Source organism: Limulus polyphemus, unplaced genomic scaffold (assembly GCF_000517525.1).
Source record: "Limulus polyphemus unplaced genomic scaffold, Limulus_polyphemus-2.1.2 Scaffold9357, whole genome shotgun sequence".
Classification (NCBI taxonomy): Eukaryota; Metazoa; Arthropoda; class Merostomata; order Xiphosura; family Limulidae; genus Limulus; species Limulus polyphemus.
Window position 1 is genome coordinate 7,548 of NW_013674967.1, and position 15,189 is coordinate 22,736.

Here is a 15,189-nt window from a genome sequence, read left to right on the forward strand (position 1 = left end):
TGTTTATTTACTCCAAAGCCACACCATGGGCTACCTGAGTTCTGTCCGCCGATATTTATGGTGAGCGTTTCCTTTCTCCGAATCGAAAGGTTCATGGTTTGCGTCCCATTACTGAATAAAACAAGGACAAACTCGATCCGCACGTTGAGGGTGGGTGTGTTATAAAAGTAACAGTCAAATCCTATTAATTCGGTCTAACAAGAGTACCTCTCAAGAACTGCCGCAAGGTGCTTTTGATTAGCTGCCTTCCATCTCGCCACCAGAGGGAAGTCTAGTATAAAAGCTCTTGTGTCGGTCTGCAAGAAAACTTCAAATAAAGAAACAAACCGAGTATTCCAGAATGAAAGTCAGAAATAGCTATCTTTTTTTCCCCCACAATTCAGACATTCAGACTCACGTCTACCGTCTGCAGAACATAAATTTAATTTTATAGCATCGTAAAGGTACTTTTATCCTCCAGGAGCTCTTACTCTTCACGTTATTCGTCCATATGGATTCCAGTTGACGAAATTCGTCTGGCTAGAAGGTATATTTTATGACGTTATAAACCTACTTGTTCTGCCATCAATAATATTTTATCTCTTGATTTTGCATAAGCACGTGCGATCTGAATGACATGAATATCAAACCAGTTATTTGAGTTTTCCCTTTATCAGCTGTTTTTCACGAGCAGGTCAGTCGCATCAGAATGTGTACCAGTTCTGTGGCAAGAACACGTGGCTCTGTTTATATAAACGTTACTTTAGTTATTGTGTCTGTACCGGTTCTGTTGAAGAACACGTGACCCTGTTTATATAAACATTACTTTAGTTACTGTGTCTGTACCGGTACTGTTCAAGAACACGTGACCCTGTTTATATAAACATTACTTTAGTTACTGTGTCTGTACCGGTACTGTTGAAGAACACGTGACCCTGTTTATATAAACATTACTTTAGTTATTATGTCTGTACCGGTACTGTTCAAGAACACGTGACCCTGTTTATATGAACGTTACTTTAGTTATTGTGTCTGTATCGGTACTGTTCAAGAACACGTGACCCTGTTTATATGAACATTACCTTAGTTACTGTGTGCGTAACACGTGTTAGTACTGTAACATGAAGATATGATCCAGTCTATTTAAACAGTGCCTTAGTTTCTAAGTATGTACTACGTATTGTGTACGTTACAGAATGGTGCAGACACTAATTATATTGAAATTACTGCACGTTTTGGTGAAGAAATGAAAAATTCACTAAGTACTGTTAAACTGCCCTGTATGTTATTACTACAATATAGTCTAGCCGAATCTACAGTTTTCTGTGTGTGATATAAAAAAAAACACTAATTACTCTCATTGTGATGCGTGTTTTCCGTTAGGGTAATAATGAAGATCGGGTCCTGTGAGATCTCGCGTCAATCTCAAACTCTTTTGTGTAGTAATAAGACTCGAGGACTTCCTTAACTTCTTCCAGATGGGGTACCTTGAACGTCAAAGAACAGTTCCATTAGACTAACAATATTTGTAATGTATTATATATCTTATGGAACACCTACCAGTGTTGGTGAGGCTTAGCAGATTCGTTTCCTAAAACATTGAAAGCACGCTTCACGTAATGCAATTATTAATACTCGTTAATGATTTCGTTGTTATTTTTAGGGTTACATATAAAGCAATCTTGTTAGAAAATAACCATTTCCTTGCTTTCTATAACTTGAATTAAAACAATTCAAAATTGCCTTTTAAATTTTATCATATTACTTTTATTTAAAAAAAAACAACTTTTTTACAACAGGTTTGTTTTTAATTAGGCATAAAGCTACACAATGGGCTATCTGTGCTCTGCCCACCACGGGTATCGAAACCCGGTTTCTAGCGTTGTAAGTCCGCAGACATACCGCTGTGCCACTCGGGGGGGGGGAACTTTTCTATGTATTTATATAATGGTTTATTATTGAGATTACCCCCAAATGCCTTTACTCAACATAGTTCACAAACTCTGTACAGCTAAATGTGTTTTTAAATATTAGAAATAGCGACAGTGCTATCATATTCTTAAACTCATTTCAATACAACTCTCGGTGGGTCAGCGATACTTACAACGCCATAACACGGGGTCCGATTCCCTGTGGTGGAGACAGAGTGTAGATAGCCTATTGTGTACCCTTGCGCTAAAACAACAGCAGCGCCCTCTTCCATGGGTCAGAAAGTTTACAAACTTATAAAGCTAAAATCCGGGGTTCGATTCCTGTGGTGGAGACAGAGTGTAGATAGCCTATTGTGTACCCTTGCGCTAAAACAACAGCAGCGCCATCTTCCATGGGTCAGAAAGTTTACAAACTTATAACGCTAAAATCCGGGGTTCGATTCCCTGTGGTGGAGACAGAGTGTAGATAGCCTATTGTGTACCCTTGCGCTAAAACAACAGCAGCGCCCTCTTCCATGGGTCAGAAAGTTTACAAACTTATAAAGCTAAAATCCGGGGTTCGATTCCCTGTGGTGGAGACAGAGTGTAGATAGCCTATTGTGTACCCTTGCGCTAAAACAATCAAACAAATATATTAACACCTTTGAAACTCGGTTTTCATACGGTATTACCAACCGTAATCAAATATACGTTCGCATGTTTTGATGAAATGATTTAATATTCGTTATCACTTTTTATTCCCCGTTACCTAGAGCTCACTCTGGAATGATCAGTAATCCTTGAAGACTGTATCGAGCCAGGTCTAGTGGTTAACGTACTGGACTGCGTATCCGCAGGTCCAAGGTACGCGACGCCGTTGAACACGATCCGCATTTTCAGCTGTGGGTGCGTTATAAGAGTGACAAACAATCTCTTAGTTTCGCTCGAAGATGGACAAAGCTGACTGTCTGCCTTCCCTGTTGTCAGTTGCTCAAAATTAGGCTTGACTATACCTGAACCCTATATAGTTGCTTAGCATACGTGTGCATAAAAAGCCGTTCACGTTGATAGCTTCGATAACGATGCAAAACAATAAAAATATTTTTAACAATGTACTTCATTTAAAGTTACAGTGTCGTTTGAGAGAGAGAGCAGCGTCAGTACTATAAATGACTGAAGCATGAAACCTAGTGGGTAACATAATGATGATAGAAGTCTAGTTGGTAATTCTGTTGAATGTTAAAATGGCATATATATTTATCTCGTCCATATACTACTATCCTTCACCCCTATAAAAGACAAGTGAACCTGTCGAAAAGATAGGGGTTTTTTTTATGATGTGTCTTGCCTCCTTTTTTTTTATCCCAGTGATTTTTGTCATCGTAAACATAAAATCTTATACGTGGTTGGAAATTCTAGTAGCACCTGTCTGTCTTTATTAGGCTTAGTAGGTTTGTTTAATAAAAAGATACACACGCTGCGGCTCTTTAGTGCTGGGAAGAGTCAGTGCATGCATGGTGGGGGGGGGGGGGGAGACCCGTTCGATATTAGATTCTAAGAGGAATACTTGGGATGCTATGGTTGCTACTAAACACCAAACATCCCAGAGGAACGACGTGTAAAACATAGTATTGCACGAAAGTGATAAATCAGAAAATATTTCATTGGCTTATATGACATTCATTTGAATAGCATAAGTAAGAAAAGTATGAGTAAAATAGTGTCTTTAGAAAAAATAAGTAAAAGAGTGCCTTTTGAAAAGTATAAGTAAAAGAGTGTCTTTTGAAAAGTATGAATAAAAGAGTGTCTTTTGAAAAAAATAAATAAAAGAGTGTCTTTTGAAAAAAATAAGTAAAAGAGTGCCTTTTGGAAAGTATAAGTAAAAGAGTGCCTTTTGAAAAAATAAGTAAAAGAGTGCCTTTTAGAAAGTATAAGAGTGCCTTTTCAGCATGTTGTTTTCTGCTTGTGTTGGGATGAGGTTGTTTGTAGTTAAGCACAAAGCTACACAATGGGCTATCTGTGCTCTTCCCACCACGGGTATCGAAACCTGGTTTCTAGCAGTATAAGTCTGCAGACATATCGCTGTGCCACTTGGGGGCGTGTTTGGATGAGATACCGTTAAAGGTTGAAAATAACAGTGTGCTAAGAATATATACAATACATTTAAATGAAAACTTAACATTTTTATCATTTCAAAATTTAATATATATTTTGTCTTTATATCCCAACCTGTCCATATATACATATCCAGTCGAGTGCATATTACCATGGCAACGCTTCAGCAACTGGACAACAGATTCGAGGTTGAACCACGCCAAGGACTTCTTCACGACCCATTTCGTCTTAATCATCAGGTGGAAACATTCCTTATAATTCCTCCTAAGGTAACGGTGTTTCTTTTGAACTACTTTGATAGTGAAGCATATAATTTCCACCAGGGGGAGTCGTTCACAATCTCTTTCACTGTTAAGATTAAATTGACTTTCGTTCACGATAATATTTTTCGTCATTTAAAAAAAAACGAAACAAAACTCTGTTTCAAATATACAAATATGATAATAATATGTTTCAAGGGCACACTTCGATGTCAATGAAGAAATTAAAAATGTACATATATTGTTCTTGTTAGGCTTTTCCCACATTTGTAACAAATCACCCTTTTCACTTTTTTTGGCTCCGTTTAAAAAACCTTAGATTTTACCAGACAAATGTAATTTATTCTTGTATATAAATTCGAATATTTAGTTATAGGTTTCTCGATATTCTTTGTCTTACAGGAAGGCGTGACCGATACTAAAAGAACAACAAAAAGATCCGACTCTTCTACTAGATGTCGCACTTCTTCTAAAATGAGTAAGCACGTGGAATGTTGGGGAGCCGACAAGCCTTTTGCAAATATATCAGAGGTCACGCTTGCTAAAAACATTGGCTTAACGGTACGTAAAAAAGAAAAAAAACAACGAAAAATCATTAGATATCTTAGAAACTGGGTAAAAAAAAGGACGAACCAAAAAAGCTAAGATATCCTTTACATTTTCTTTCATTTACTATCAGTTGGATGAGTAGTAAACCAAAAAAAAGGGGGGGAGGGCAGAAGAAAACTTTCTCAGCAATAACATAAGCCACAATATAAAACAAGACAGTTAACTTTAGAGAGATGAATTTTGAACGTAACCATTCGAAGGGTATTGCTTTGTCTTAAAAAAATTGGAACAGATTAATATAAAGATACAAAAATATTTCCCATCTTTTTTTAAAAAACATTTAACCCATTGAATAATCTGAGATCTTTTCCTCTAAAATTAACAAAGTTTTTCATTTAGAATTCACTGGAAAAAAGTGTAAATTCTTGTCATAATCGTACATTAATTTTCGAGAATTAAAAGTAGCTCGATATATTATTTCGCGATAACAATTGTATTATATATTAGCTCAATCTTCTGAGCTAGCCAAACCTTGTAAGGTATTACAATTACGATTGAAAACACCCAGATGATGATGATTATTCAATGTAGTCTACTCATTATAGGTTTCAGTTTTCTTTTGTATTTATTTAGTAAATTAAGCACTTATATTAAGTTTATTATTCATATTAGATTAATTAAATGATTAGTTATTTTTCAGTCCTGATCTATATAGTTTGCGTACTTTTGATCAGGAAGGATTAATAATAAATATATAAAATAATGATTTTATGAGATTATTATGGTCCCATGTATGAGAATTATTTTTTAATGAATAAATTATAAGTTAATATTGATAAAAGAAATTATTCTTACTTCATTTGAATTGATTACATGTAATCTATATTAATAGATTAATAGATTAATATTATTAATCAAATATTAATAACATCATCTATCATTCTATCGTCACCATTAATTAACTGTTATTGATTTATGATAATTAGTTATTTGTCATTGGTTTATTGTTGATTATTTGTTTCTCATTAATTTATTATTGATTATTTATAATTCATTAATTATGATTAATAATTTATCATTAATCTGTTATTGTTAACTATTTAACATTATTTATTATAAACTTAATAACGCTTCTGTTGTTGGTTCATTTGCTTAAAGTAAAGCCACATTGGACTGTGTCCACCACTACTGTCCAACAGCCAAAGCTTCAAATAAAAATGGAAAGTATTTTCACAACTATGTGGTTCATTTGAAAATTTTATTTTCTGATCACAAATGGCTACCTTTAAAATTTCTATAACTCAGAAAATAAAAAAAGTAAACCTGATTAATTTCTCGCCTAAAACCATGTTAAGTTTTACCAGGTAACACAACGTGTTTTATCTACTCCTATAAACACAAGTTCTTTGTAAAGTCCGATAAGTCTTTTGCATTTTCAAATCAAGCAAAACTATCTTATATTTTGTAAAATATCGATAATAAATAACTTATATATTTGTATTGTTGCCTTGCAAAAATGATATTTAATTCCTTCTTTACATAAACACTTATTTATTGTTATCTTACAAAAATAACATGTAAATCCTTTTATTGTTCTTCACATAAACACTTATTTATTGTTATCTTACAACAATAATATGTAAATCATTTTTATTGTTCTTCATATAAAGACTTATTTATTGTTATCTTACAACAATAATGTCTAAATCCTTTTTATTGTTCTTCACATAAACATTTATCTATTGTTATCTTACAACAATAATATGTAAATCATTTTTATTGTTCTTCATATAAATACTTTTTTATTGTTATCTTACAACAATAATGTGCAAGTCCTTTTTATTGTTCTTCATATAAACACTTATTTATTGTTATCTTACAACAATAATATGTAATTCCTTTTATTGTTCTTCACATAAGCACTTATTTATTGTTACCTTACAACAATAATATGTAAATTCTTTTTATTGTTCTTCACATAAACACTTTTCATTGTTATCTTACAACAATAATATGTAATTCCTTTTTATTGTTCTTCACATAAACACTTTTCATTGTTATCTTACAACAATAATATGTAATTCCTTTTTATTGTTCTTCACATAAACACTTTTATTGTTATCTTACAACAATAATATGTAAATCCTTTTATTGTTCTTCACATAAACACTTTTTTATTGTTATCTTACAACAATAATATGTAATTCCTTTTTATTGTTCTTCACATAAATTTTTTTTATCGCAATTCTAATAAAAATTTTTCGTCTCCAAATCAACGATATATATGCTTAGGAAACAGTACATTTTCCGATATAGACGCCCCTAACACTATCCAGAAAACAACAGTTTCCAACCAAATGACTTAACAGCAACCACCTATATTTTTGTTTTGTTATATACCTCCTGATTATAAAATCTGAGCACGTTCTCTGTGTGGTTTGGCGTCCATTACAGATCCACGAGAAACACAATATGGTTGGAAAGAAGAATAAAAGATACGTGAGCTCGTTAGGTTTAAGTTGGAGTTCGTTTTACCAGACAAAGAAAACTGTCAGTGAAACTTTTGCTACTTAAATTCTTATACATATATATATATGTATGTATGTGATCCTAACCAAACAAAATAAAATTACAGATTTGTTTTTAATGTGTGATCATCTGATGTTATAAATATTCCACTATACGCTACTGCTCTCGTTTTTCTTTGATACTTAAAAAAGAACGTCAGATATAAATAACTTTACATGGGTCATGTGGTCCTTGATTTAAACTTGTTCTCATCAACTACAAGGTATATCAGATAGAGATATGTGAAAAAGTTTAACTTAATAGAAGCTCAGACCAAGATTTACATTCCGAATACAACAAACAATAAAACTTGAGTAATCGCTGTAAGCAAAGAGTAAGTTATTAGCTGTAAAACTGCTATTTTTATTCTCATCTGAGTGAATGAGACCGCCTTGTGTAATAGTTAATTAGAACAAGTTTAAATCAAATACCACATAACCCGTGTAAAGTTATTTTTGAGCTAAGCCTAAACAAAATGGAGAAATAAGTATAGAGCTGCAATAATTCCTAATGTAACTGCTGGCCAATTGAATTAATCTATCTGGGATAATCTTGAGCTAGGCCTAAATAAATTGGAGAAATGAATATAATATTGCAATAATTCCTTATGGAACTGTTGGTTAGTTGAATTAATATATTTGGGCTAATCTTGAGCTAAGGATTACATGATTATAAAAAATAAGAGATGAACTGGGATAAAGTGTAAACATAAAATACCAGGTTGCTTATTTTCTGGACCTCATTATCAGCCCAGGTAGATTAATTCAATTGGCCAGCAGTTACATTAGGAATTATTGCAGCTCTATACTTATTTCTCCATTTTGTTTAGGCTTAGCTCAAGATCAGCCCAGATAGATTAATTCAATTGGCCAGCAGTTAAATTAGGAATTATTGCAGCTGAAGATGACCTGATATGTAATTACTTGACTTGACAAGCAGTCATTTGTTGTTAAACACTAGACAATAAAAATACGAAAAATGACGAATAAGAGATGTATATTTAATTACAATGTTTCATTTTTTTTATATTTTGGATCCATAAAGTGCTAGAAAAATAATTAACTTTTACTAACAATTATTTTGTAAACGTTTGGTTTGACCGTTCTCAGAAGTTAGGTCCTTCGACAATGGCTGGGTTAACAAATACAGTATTTTACTTCCCGTATGTCGATAAGAATTCATTAAATATTTGCTAGTTCGAGTATCAATAGACATATGTAATAACTATTACATTATTCTATCCTCGGATCGTATGATGACCGAAGAAAAGCTAACTCAGGGTCGGTAAAAACTGTTATTAATATGGTACAAGGAACACCTGCCATTCAAGCTCAACAATAGGTTGGAATCATATGTAACTCGTGCTTTACCTATGCATTGAATTTTTAATTTTTTTTTGCTATTAATTGATGATTTAAATACAGGAAAGAAACGAGCAGAGAGGTGGCGCAAGAAGACACCAGGAATAGATCTAAAAATGTTGTAAAGTACATGTTGTCAGAAACGCTAGGTTTTGTACGAAATTCTGTGTTGTCAGAAACGCTAGTTTTGTACGAAATTCTGTGTTGTCAGAAACGCTAGGTTTTGTACGAAATTCTGCGTTGTTAGAAACGCTAGGTTTTGTACGAAATTCTGCGTTGTTAGAAACGCTAGTTTTTTGCGAAATTCTGCGTTGTCAGAAACGCTAGGTTTTGTACGAAATTCTGTGTTGTCAGAAACGCTAGGTTTTGTACGAAATTCTGTGTTGTTAGAAACGCTAGGTTTTGTACGAAATTCTGCGTTGGAGAAAATACCATTTTTTCAGTTTATTTCTACAAGTCTTGTAATAAAATTACACCGACGTTGTGTTTATCAGATACCTAACCTTTAGTGTGACAATTATTGTCAAGGAAAGTCGTGAAACCTCTCGTCAAAGACCCTTATGTCACATTCCCATTTCAACTCATGTGAAAACGCTTCTTGTTTTACTTGAATGACTGCCAACCATGTGAACGTCAGGTTTTACTTGAATGACTGCCAACCACGTGTGTGTTTTTCTTTCACCCAAAAGAAAGAGGGAATATTCGAAAAAAACATTTTCACTGTCCACGTGTTAGTGACGACTTGTTATCTAGTAAGAGGCACTTGGAAATCCTGTTAAGACGTTTATTGACGTCGTTGTGTGTCATCGTTCAGACTATAAAGATTTAAAGTCCATTTTGCTTAGGTTGGAAATGTAGCGTCTCTAATTCCGCGCCTACTTAGATGGATCTTGGACTTAATTGATTTAATTGTATTAATATTTTTTTTTAGCGGAAATGTAGTTTTTCGCTATTATAACAGACACTCTGTCTTGTAATATATCAACTTTAAAACAGCTCGTACGTTATAAAAATTTGTAATCTACATACTGGATTCTATTTTAACCCTTTCATACCAAAGTTTTTTTTGTGTTTGTTTTAGAGCAAAGCCAAATTTGGTTATCTGCCGTATCTACCGTGGAAAATCGAACCCTGTATTTTAATGTTATAAGTCTGTAGACTCGCCGCTGTCCCACTGGTGGACATTATTATTACTAGAGACCAACGTAACCTATTGAAAGTTGAAAATTTGAGTTGTTTTTTTTTTAAAATAATTTTTTTAACATCATTATTGATATTATTTACTGTTGATGGTTTTTATGTTGTTTTTTGAAGTTGATTAATAAACCAATTATACACCATTTGTTGGATTTATTTTTATTATCGTTATTTTTAATAATGTTCAACCTTGCTATTATTGATTTATATACTTCGAATCATTGTTTTGCATTGTAAACTTAGTTTATGGATTTAGCTGGCTGCTACTCATGAGTTATTGTTGGGATTATGGCCGAAAATGTCGTTAATAGCGAAGGTATTCAACTAGGAAATAAAGAATTTTAATTATTATGGATTTGTTTTTCTGTTTTTTTAGGTATTGATTTATGACTTTAAGTACTTCGAGTCAACTTGTGACAGAGAATTAACTTAATTAATTTATAATAAGTTAATTCTTAGTTCCGATCTTTATTTGATCAGTGTTGTATAAGAATAATCGAGAAATCATTAAACTATAAATTATTATCGATGTTTCGGAAACAACCACGATGGCTAGAGTTATAGAAACAACTTTATTTATTTATACACGAGTTTGCTCCCTTCGTGCCCATGCAACTTGTGATAGAAGCTGAAGAAAACATTAATTAACCTGAACACCAAATATTTTTATGCCCTGATTTGTTACATTCTGCTGTTAAAATAGTCTTAATTAAAAAACCACTCCTTTTTAAATGATACGTGATATATACGTTTTTTCTTGTTCTATACATACAAAGCAAGAATTAACAAACATCGTAATTCTGCTTTTCCAACAGAGTCTAGCCTTGATTGAAGGCAACATTCTACCGGGAGGTGGAGTTCTGATTGGTTGTCGGTGAGTACAGTAGAACAATGTGAAACTAAAACACAAAACAGTAGATACTGGTAGAACAATGTGAAACTAAAACACAACACAGTAGATAGTGGTAGAACAATGTGAAACTAAAACACAAAACAGTAGATACTGGTAGAACAATGTGAAACTAAAACACAACACAGTAGATACTTGTAGAACAATGTGAAACTAAAACACAACACAGTAGATAGTGGTAGATAGTAAGTGTAAAGTTAACCTTAATGTAAATATATATATATTTGTTTAAAATAACAATATTATAGCCATGTAGGATAAACGCTTCAAACAAGATCAGTCTATTTAAATCAATGACGGAATAAGTTAGCGCGGGAAAACAAAACAATGTGAAACTAAAACACAACACAGTAGATACTGGTAGAACAATGTGAAACTAAAACACAACACAGTAGATACTGGCTACCAGTATCTACTGTGTTGTGTTTTAGTTTCACTTTGTTCTACCAGTATCTACTGTGTTGTGTTTTAGTTTCACTTTGTTCTACCACTATCTACTGTGTTGTGTTTCAGTTTCACATTGTTCCACCACTATCTACTGTGTTGTGTTTTAGTTTCATTTTGTTCTACCAGTATCTACTGTGTTGTGTTTTAGATTCACATTGTTCTACCACTATCTACTGTGTTGTGTTTTAGTTTCACTTTGTTCTACCACTATCTACTGTGTTGTGTTTTAGTTTCACATTGTTCTATCAGAATCTACTGTGTTGTGTTTTAGTTTCACTTTGTTCTACCAGTATCTACTGTGTTGTGTTTTAGTTTCACTTTGTTCTACCAGTATCTACTGTGTTGTGTTTTAGTTTCACTTTGTTCTACCAGTATCTACTGTGTTGTGTTTTAGTTTCACTTTGTTCTACCAGTATCTACTGTGTTGTGTTTTAGTTTCACTTTGTTCTACCACTATCTACTGTGTTGTGTTTTAGTTTTACATTGTTCTACCAGTATCTACTTTGTTGTGTTTTAGATTCACATTGTTCTACCACTATCTACTGTGTTGTGTTTTAGTTTTCACTCTGTTCTATCAGTATTCACTGTGTTATGTTTTTAATATTCACACTGTTCTATCAGTATTCATTGTGTTATGTTTTTAATATTCACAGTGTTCTACCAGTATTTCTATATAGGGTTTTTATTCTTCACAGAATTCTACCAATATCTTCTGTTTTGTGCCCAACGTTTCACAATGTTCTACTAAAACTGATTTTGTTAAATAATTGCCCTTAACAATAGTAAGTTTGAGAACTTTAATGGACGTAACTGCTTTTTAAAGAAAAAAAGCAGACGATGTTTCGGTTTCTGTACTTTCAACAGTCAGTTGCAGTCCATTAAAAGTTTTAAATCCATTATTATGTCTACTCTAAGTTCAAATGAAACAACATCCTTTACAATGCTCTATGTTTGCTTTATTACACTTTTTAAGATACTTTATTAATTTACATTAAGTTGAATACTAATGATATCTTGAATTTCATAAGGTTTCAGAACGAAACGAAACTGTTCTACCAGTATCTACTGTGTTGTATTCTAGTCTTTACATTGTTATAACCTTGCATAACAAACTTATCTTTGTGTAATACGTTGCGAAAAACTTTATTGTTCAACGTGTGTTGTTTGAAAACGTTTTTAATCTAACAAAAGCTCAAAAACGTTTTCAGGATCAACGCCTTAGAACTTGAATGTAATTTAATTAGGTGCAATTTCGTTTTAAGTTAACAAAGCTACAAAGAAATTCTTTTCATGTTGACACTGTCTGCAGAACTTTTAATTACTTCTCATTCATTAATAAAAGTTTGTCCCTCGTTTAACGAACTGCATACTGTTCAAATTAAGATACTCGAGACTAAAAATTATTTGATTTCTTACGTTGTGTAAATGCGCGTGAATAAAGCTTTCTTATTACAGAGACTTCAGTTGATTCGGAGAAGAAAAATACGCACTATTCAGAAAGTTTATGTGAACATAAATATTTTACATAGTAATGTAACTTTTTGTGGTTTTTTACTAAACTGATTTTGTTTAGTATATGTTCTGGTTTTATCAGAAAGACCAAGATATTTACTTTGCAAAGTTTCTTGTTTTGTTTTGTTAATAAGATAAACACATTCTTTAAAAATAATTTAAATATTTGTAAAATAACCAATAGGTTGTGCTATTTTTCTCTCGTAGGAAGCTGATAATATTTGATACACTGATATTCAAAGACTACGCATTAATACTCTGATAAGTATAAATTAAACAAGCTGTTACATAATCTAACAGCTTTTGACTATCTAAAGGTAAAAAAAAAATCACTATTAACCCAACTTGTAAATAATATTCAGGAAATGAGGTTTCTGATGAATATTATTAACTAATAGTAATTTGAATAGTTTAGAAATTGGTTCTTACTTACATTTTCAGTGTAAGCGCAAGTAATTAAACCAGGAATACTTGTTTTTCACTTAAAATTATACTAGAATATACAGAAAGTTATTTGTATTTACAATTACGTAATTTCTTAACTGTTAAAACTTATTTTAAGAGAAAAAAAATTTTCGTTGTTTCCGCCCGGGATCGAACCGGGGACCTTGCGCGTGTGAGGCGCACGTGATAACCACTACACTACGGAAACAGTTAATAATTGTTGTTCAGTATTTATTTTGTTTTTCACGTTCCGCCTGTTTTACTGATGGTAACAGGTTTGAGATCTTAAGTGGGATGAAAAAGAACAGTTTCGATTTCTATACTTCTAGTTCTAGGATTGTCTGGTTATCGTCCATAAGTTTTTAGATTCTAAGAACAATTACTCTTCATCCCACTCGTGACTAAAGGGATGAAATCAGAAAACTTTAAGGGGGAAGAAGAAAAGAAAACATATATATATATATATATATACATATCAATTACGTTCCGCTCCCCCCACACAAATGCCGCAAAGGAAAGCCGAAAAAAACAAACTAGCTGGTGTATTAATGCTTAGTCGTTGTGATTGTGGTCTGGAATCTAAAGAGGAAAAGTATGAATGCCCCAAGGCGAATATGATGGTTAATGGTTTTGGCTGTTTGTGGACATACCTTTTATGCGGTATATTTTGAGGTTAATATACGTATATTTTTCTCAAGAGACGTGCAGGAGTAGTGGGTAGGTTCGGGAAGTGAGAGTTAGGGTTAGAGTCTGCAGGATTTCTGAATTGCTCTTTACCTCGCTGCGATTTACTGGCTTTGCGGACACGAGTCCCGTGGGTGTAAGTATGGAGTCTATATGATGTCCTGATGGCCCTGTTTGACAGATCGTTTGTGATTGTGCTGCTATATTCATGAACGGTTCTGGTGTACACCTTGGACTGTGCCCTGCATCCTTTGATATAGCCACCATATTTTAGAGAATATAATTTAATCTTGGTCATCCTTTTTCTTATGTCTCGGAAAAGAGATTGTGCGAAATTAATTTTTGTTCGAAGTTAACCGTAGGAATGTTATGGAGTCTGAAATTTAAGATAACTTGGTTACTTTCTTTGTAAAATACAACTACTTCTGTTTGTTTGTTTTTGCGGATTTAAGACTACACGCCAGTTCCATCCACCAGTCTAGCTTCTTCGCCGTTTTCCTGAGGAACGTGGATTTATCCATTGCTACTGGGAAATCAAAGTAACAATTAAAAAGGACACATCTTCGAAGATCCATGCCGCCCGTAGACTCACGCCTAAGAAGACCGGAAGGAATACCTTATTCTCGTCAAGATTGGGTAACATACTGAAACACATTAATGCCTAGTCGTTGTGATGGTGATCTGGAATCTAAAGAGGAAAGTAACATACTGAAACACATTAATGCCTAGTCGTTGTGATGGTGGTCTGGAATCTAAAGAGGAAAGTAACATACTGAAACACATTAATGCCTAGTCGTTGTGATGGTGATCTGGAATCTAAAGAGGAAAGTAACATACTGAGACACATTAATGTCTAGTCGTTGTGATGGTGGTCTGGAATCTAAAGAGGAAAGTAACATACTGAGACACATTAATGCCTAGTCGTTGTGATGGTGGTCTGGAATCTAAAGAGGAAAGTAACATACTGAAACACTTTTTTTAAATTTTCAACTCTAGTCTTACTTGCAAATAGTGTTGTGTTTATCACACATAATGTTACACTGTTATATTATGGAAATAAATAAAATGTGTTATGGTCTCGCTCTCTCGAGATTATGGCTCTTCTCGAGATTGGAACTGGGAAGGGAGGGATCGTGCGCCCGTCTGGCCTCTTGGCGGGAGGTGGTGGTGGAAGCGTACTGTGTGGTGAACTAGAATATACGAAAACAGAAAGAACAAAGGATATAGTTCAACTCTTACCACCCTTGGGGCAA

General features: G+C 33.3%; 1 protein-coding gene, 1 long non-coding RNA gene and 1 other non-coding gene across 3 annotated transcripts in view; 1 reads left to right on the forward strand and 2 right to left on the reverse strand.

Moving 5' to 3' along the window:
• LOC106475885 (adenylate cyclase type 2-like) overlaps positions 1-10,817 on the forward strand; it is a gene marked incomplete at its 5' end in the record, with an annotated part of 16,885 nt that extends 6,068 nt beyond the window's left edge. Inside the window, 3 exons of the mRNA XM_013936560.2 lie at positions 4,141-4,273; positions 4,667-4,825; positions 10,755-10,817. Coding sequence (XP_013792014.2) covers positions 4,141-4,273; positions 4,667-4,825; positions 10,755-10,817 — 355 coding nt within the window. The remainder of the gene's footprint in view (positions 1-4,140; positions 4,274-4,666; positions 4,826-10,754) is intronic.
• Positions 10,818-11,435: 618 nt separating this feature from the next.
• LOC111083392 overlaps positions 11,436-15,189 on the reverse strand; it is a 5,034-nt gene continuing 1,280 nt past the window's right edge. Inside the window, exons 2-3 of the long non-coding RNA XR_002609014.1 lie at positions 13,444-13,445; positions 11,436-11,490 (exon numbers count right to left, since the gene is read on the reverse strand). This is a non-coding gene — a long non-coding RNA (uncharacterized LOC111083392). The remainder of the gene's footprint in view (positions 11,491-13,443; positions 13,446-15,189) is intronic.
• Trnav-cac lies at positions 13,388-13,460 on the reverse strand. Its single transcript has one exon. It is a non-coding gene; the product is annotated as a tRNA-Val (tRNA).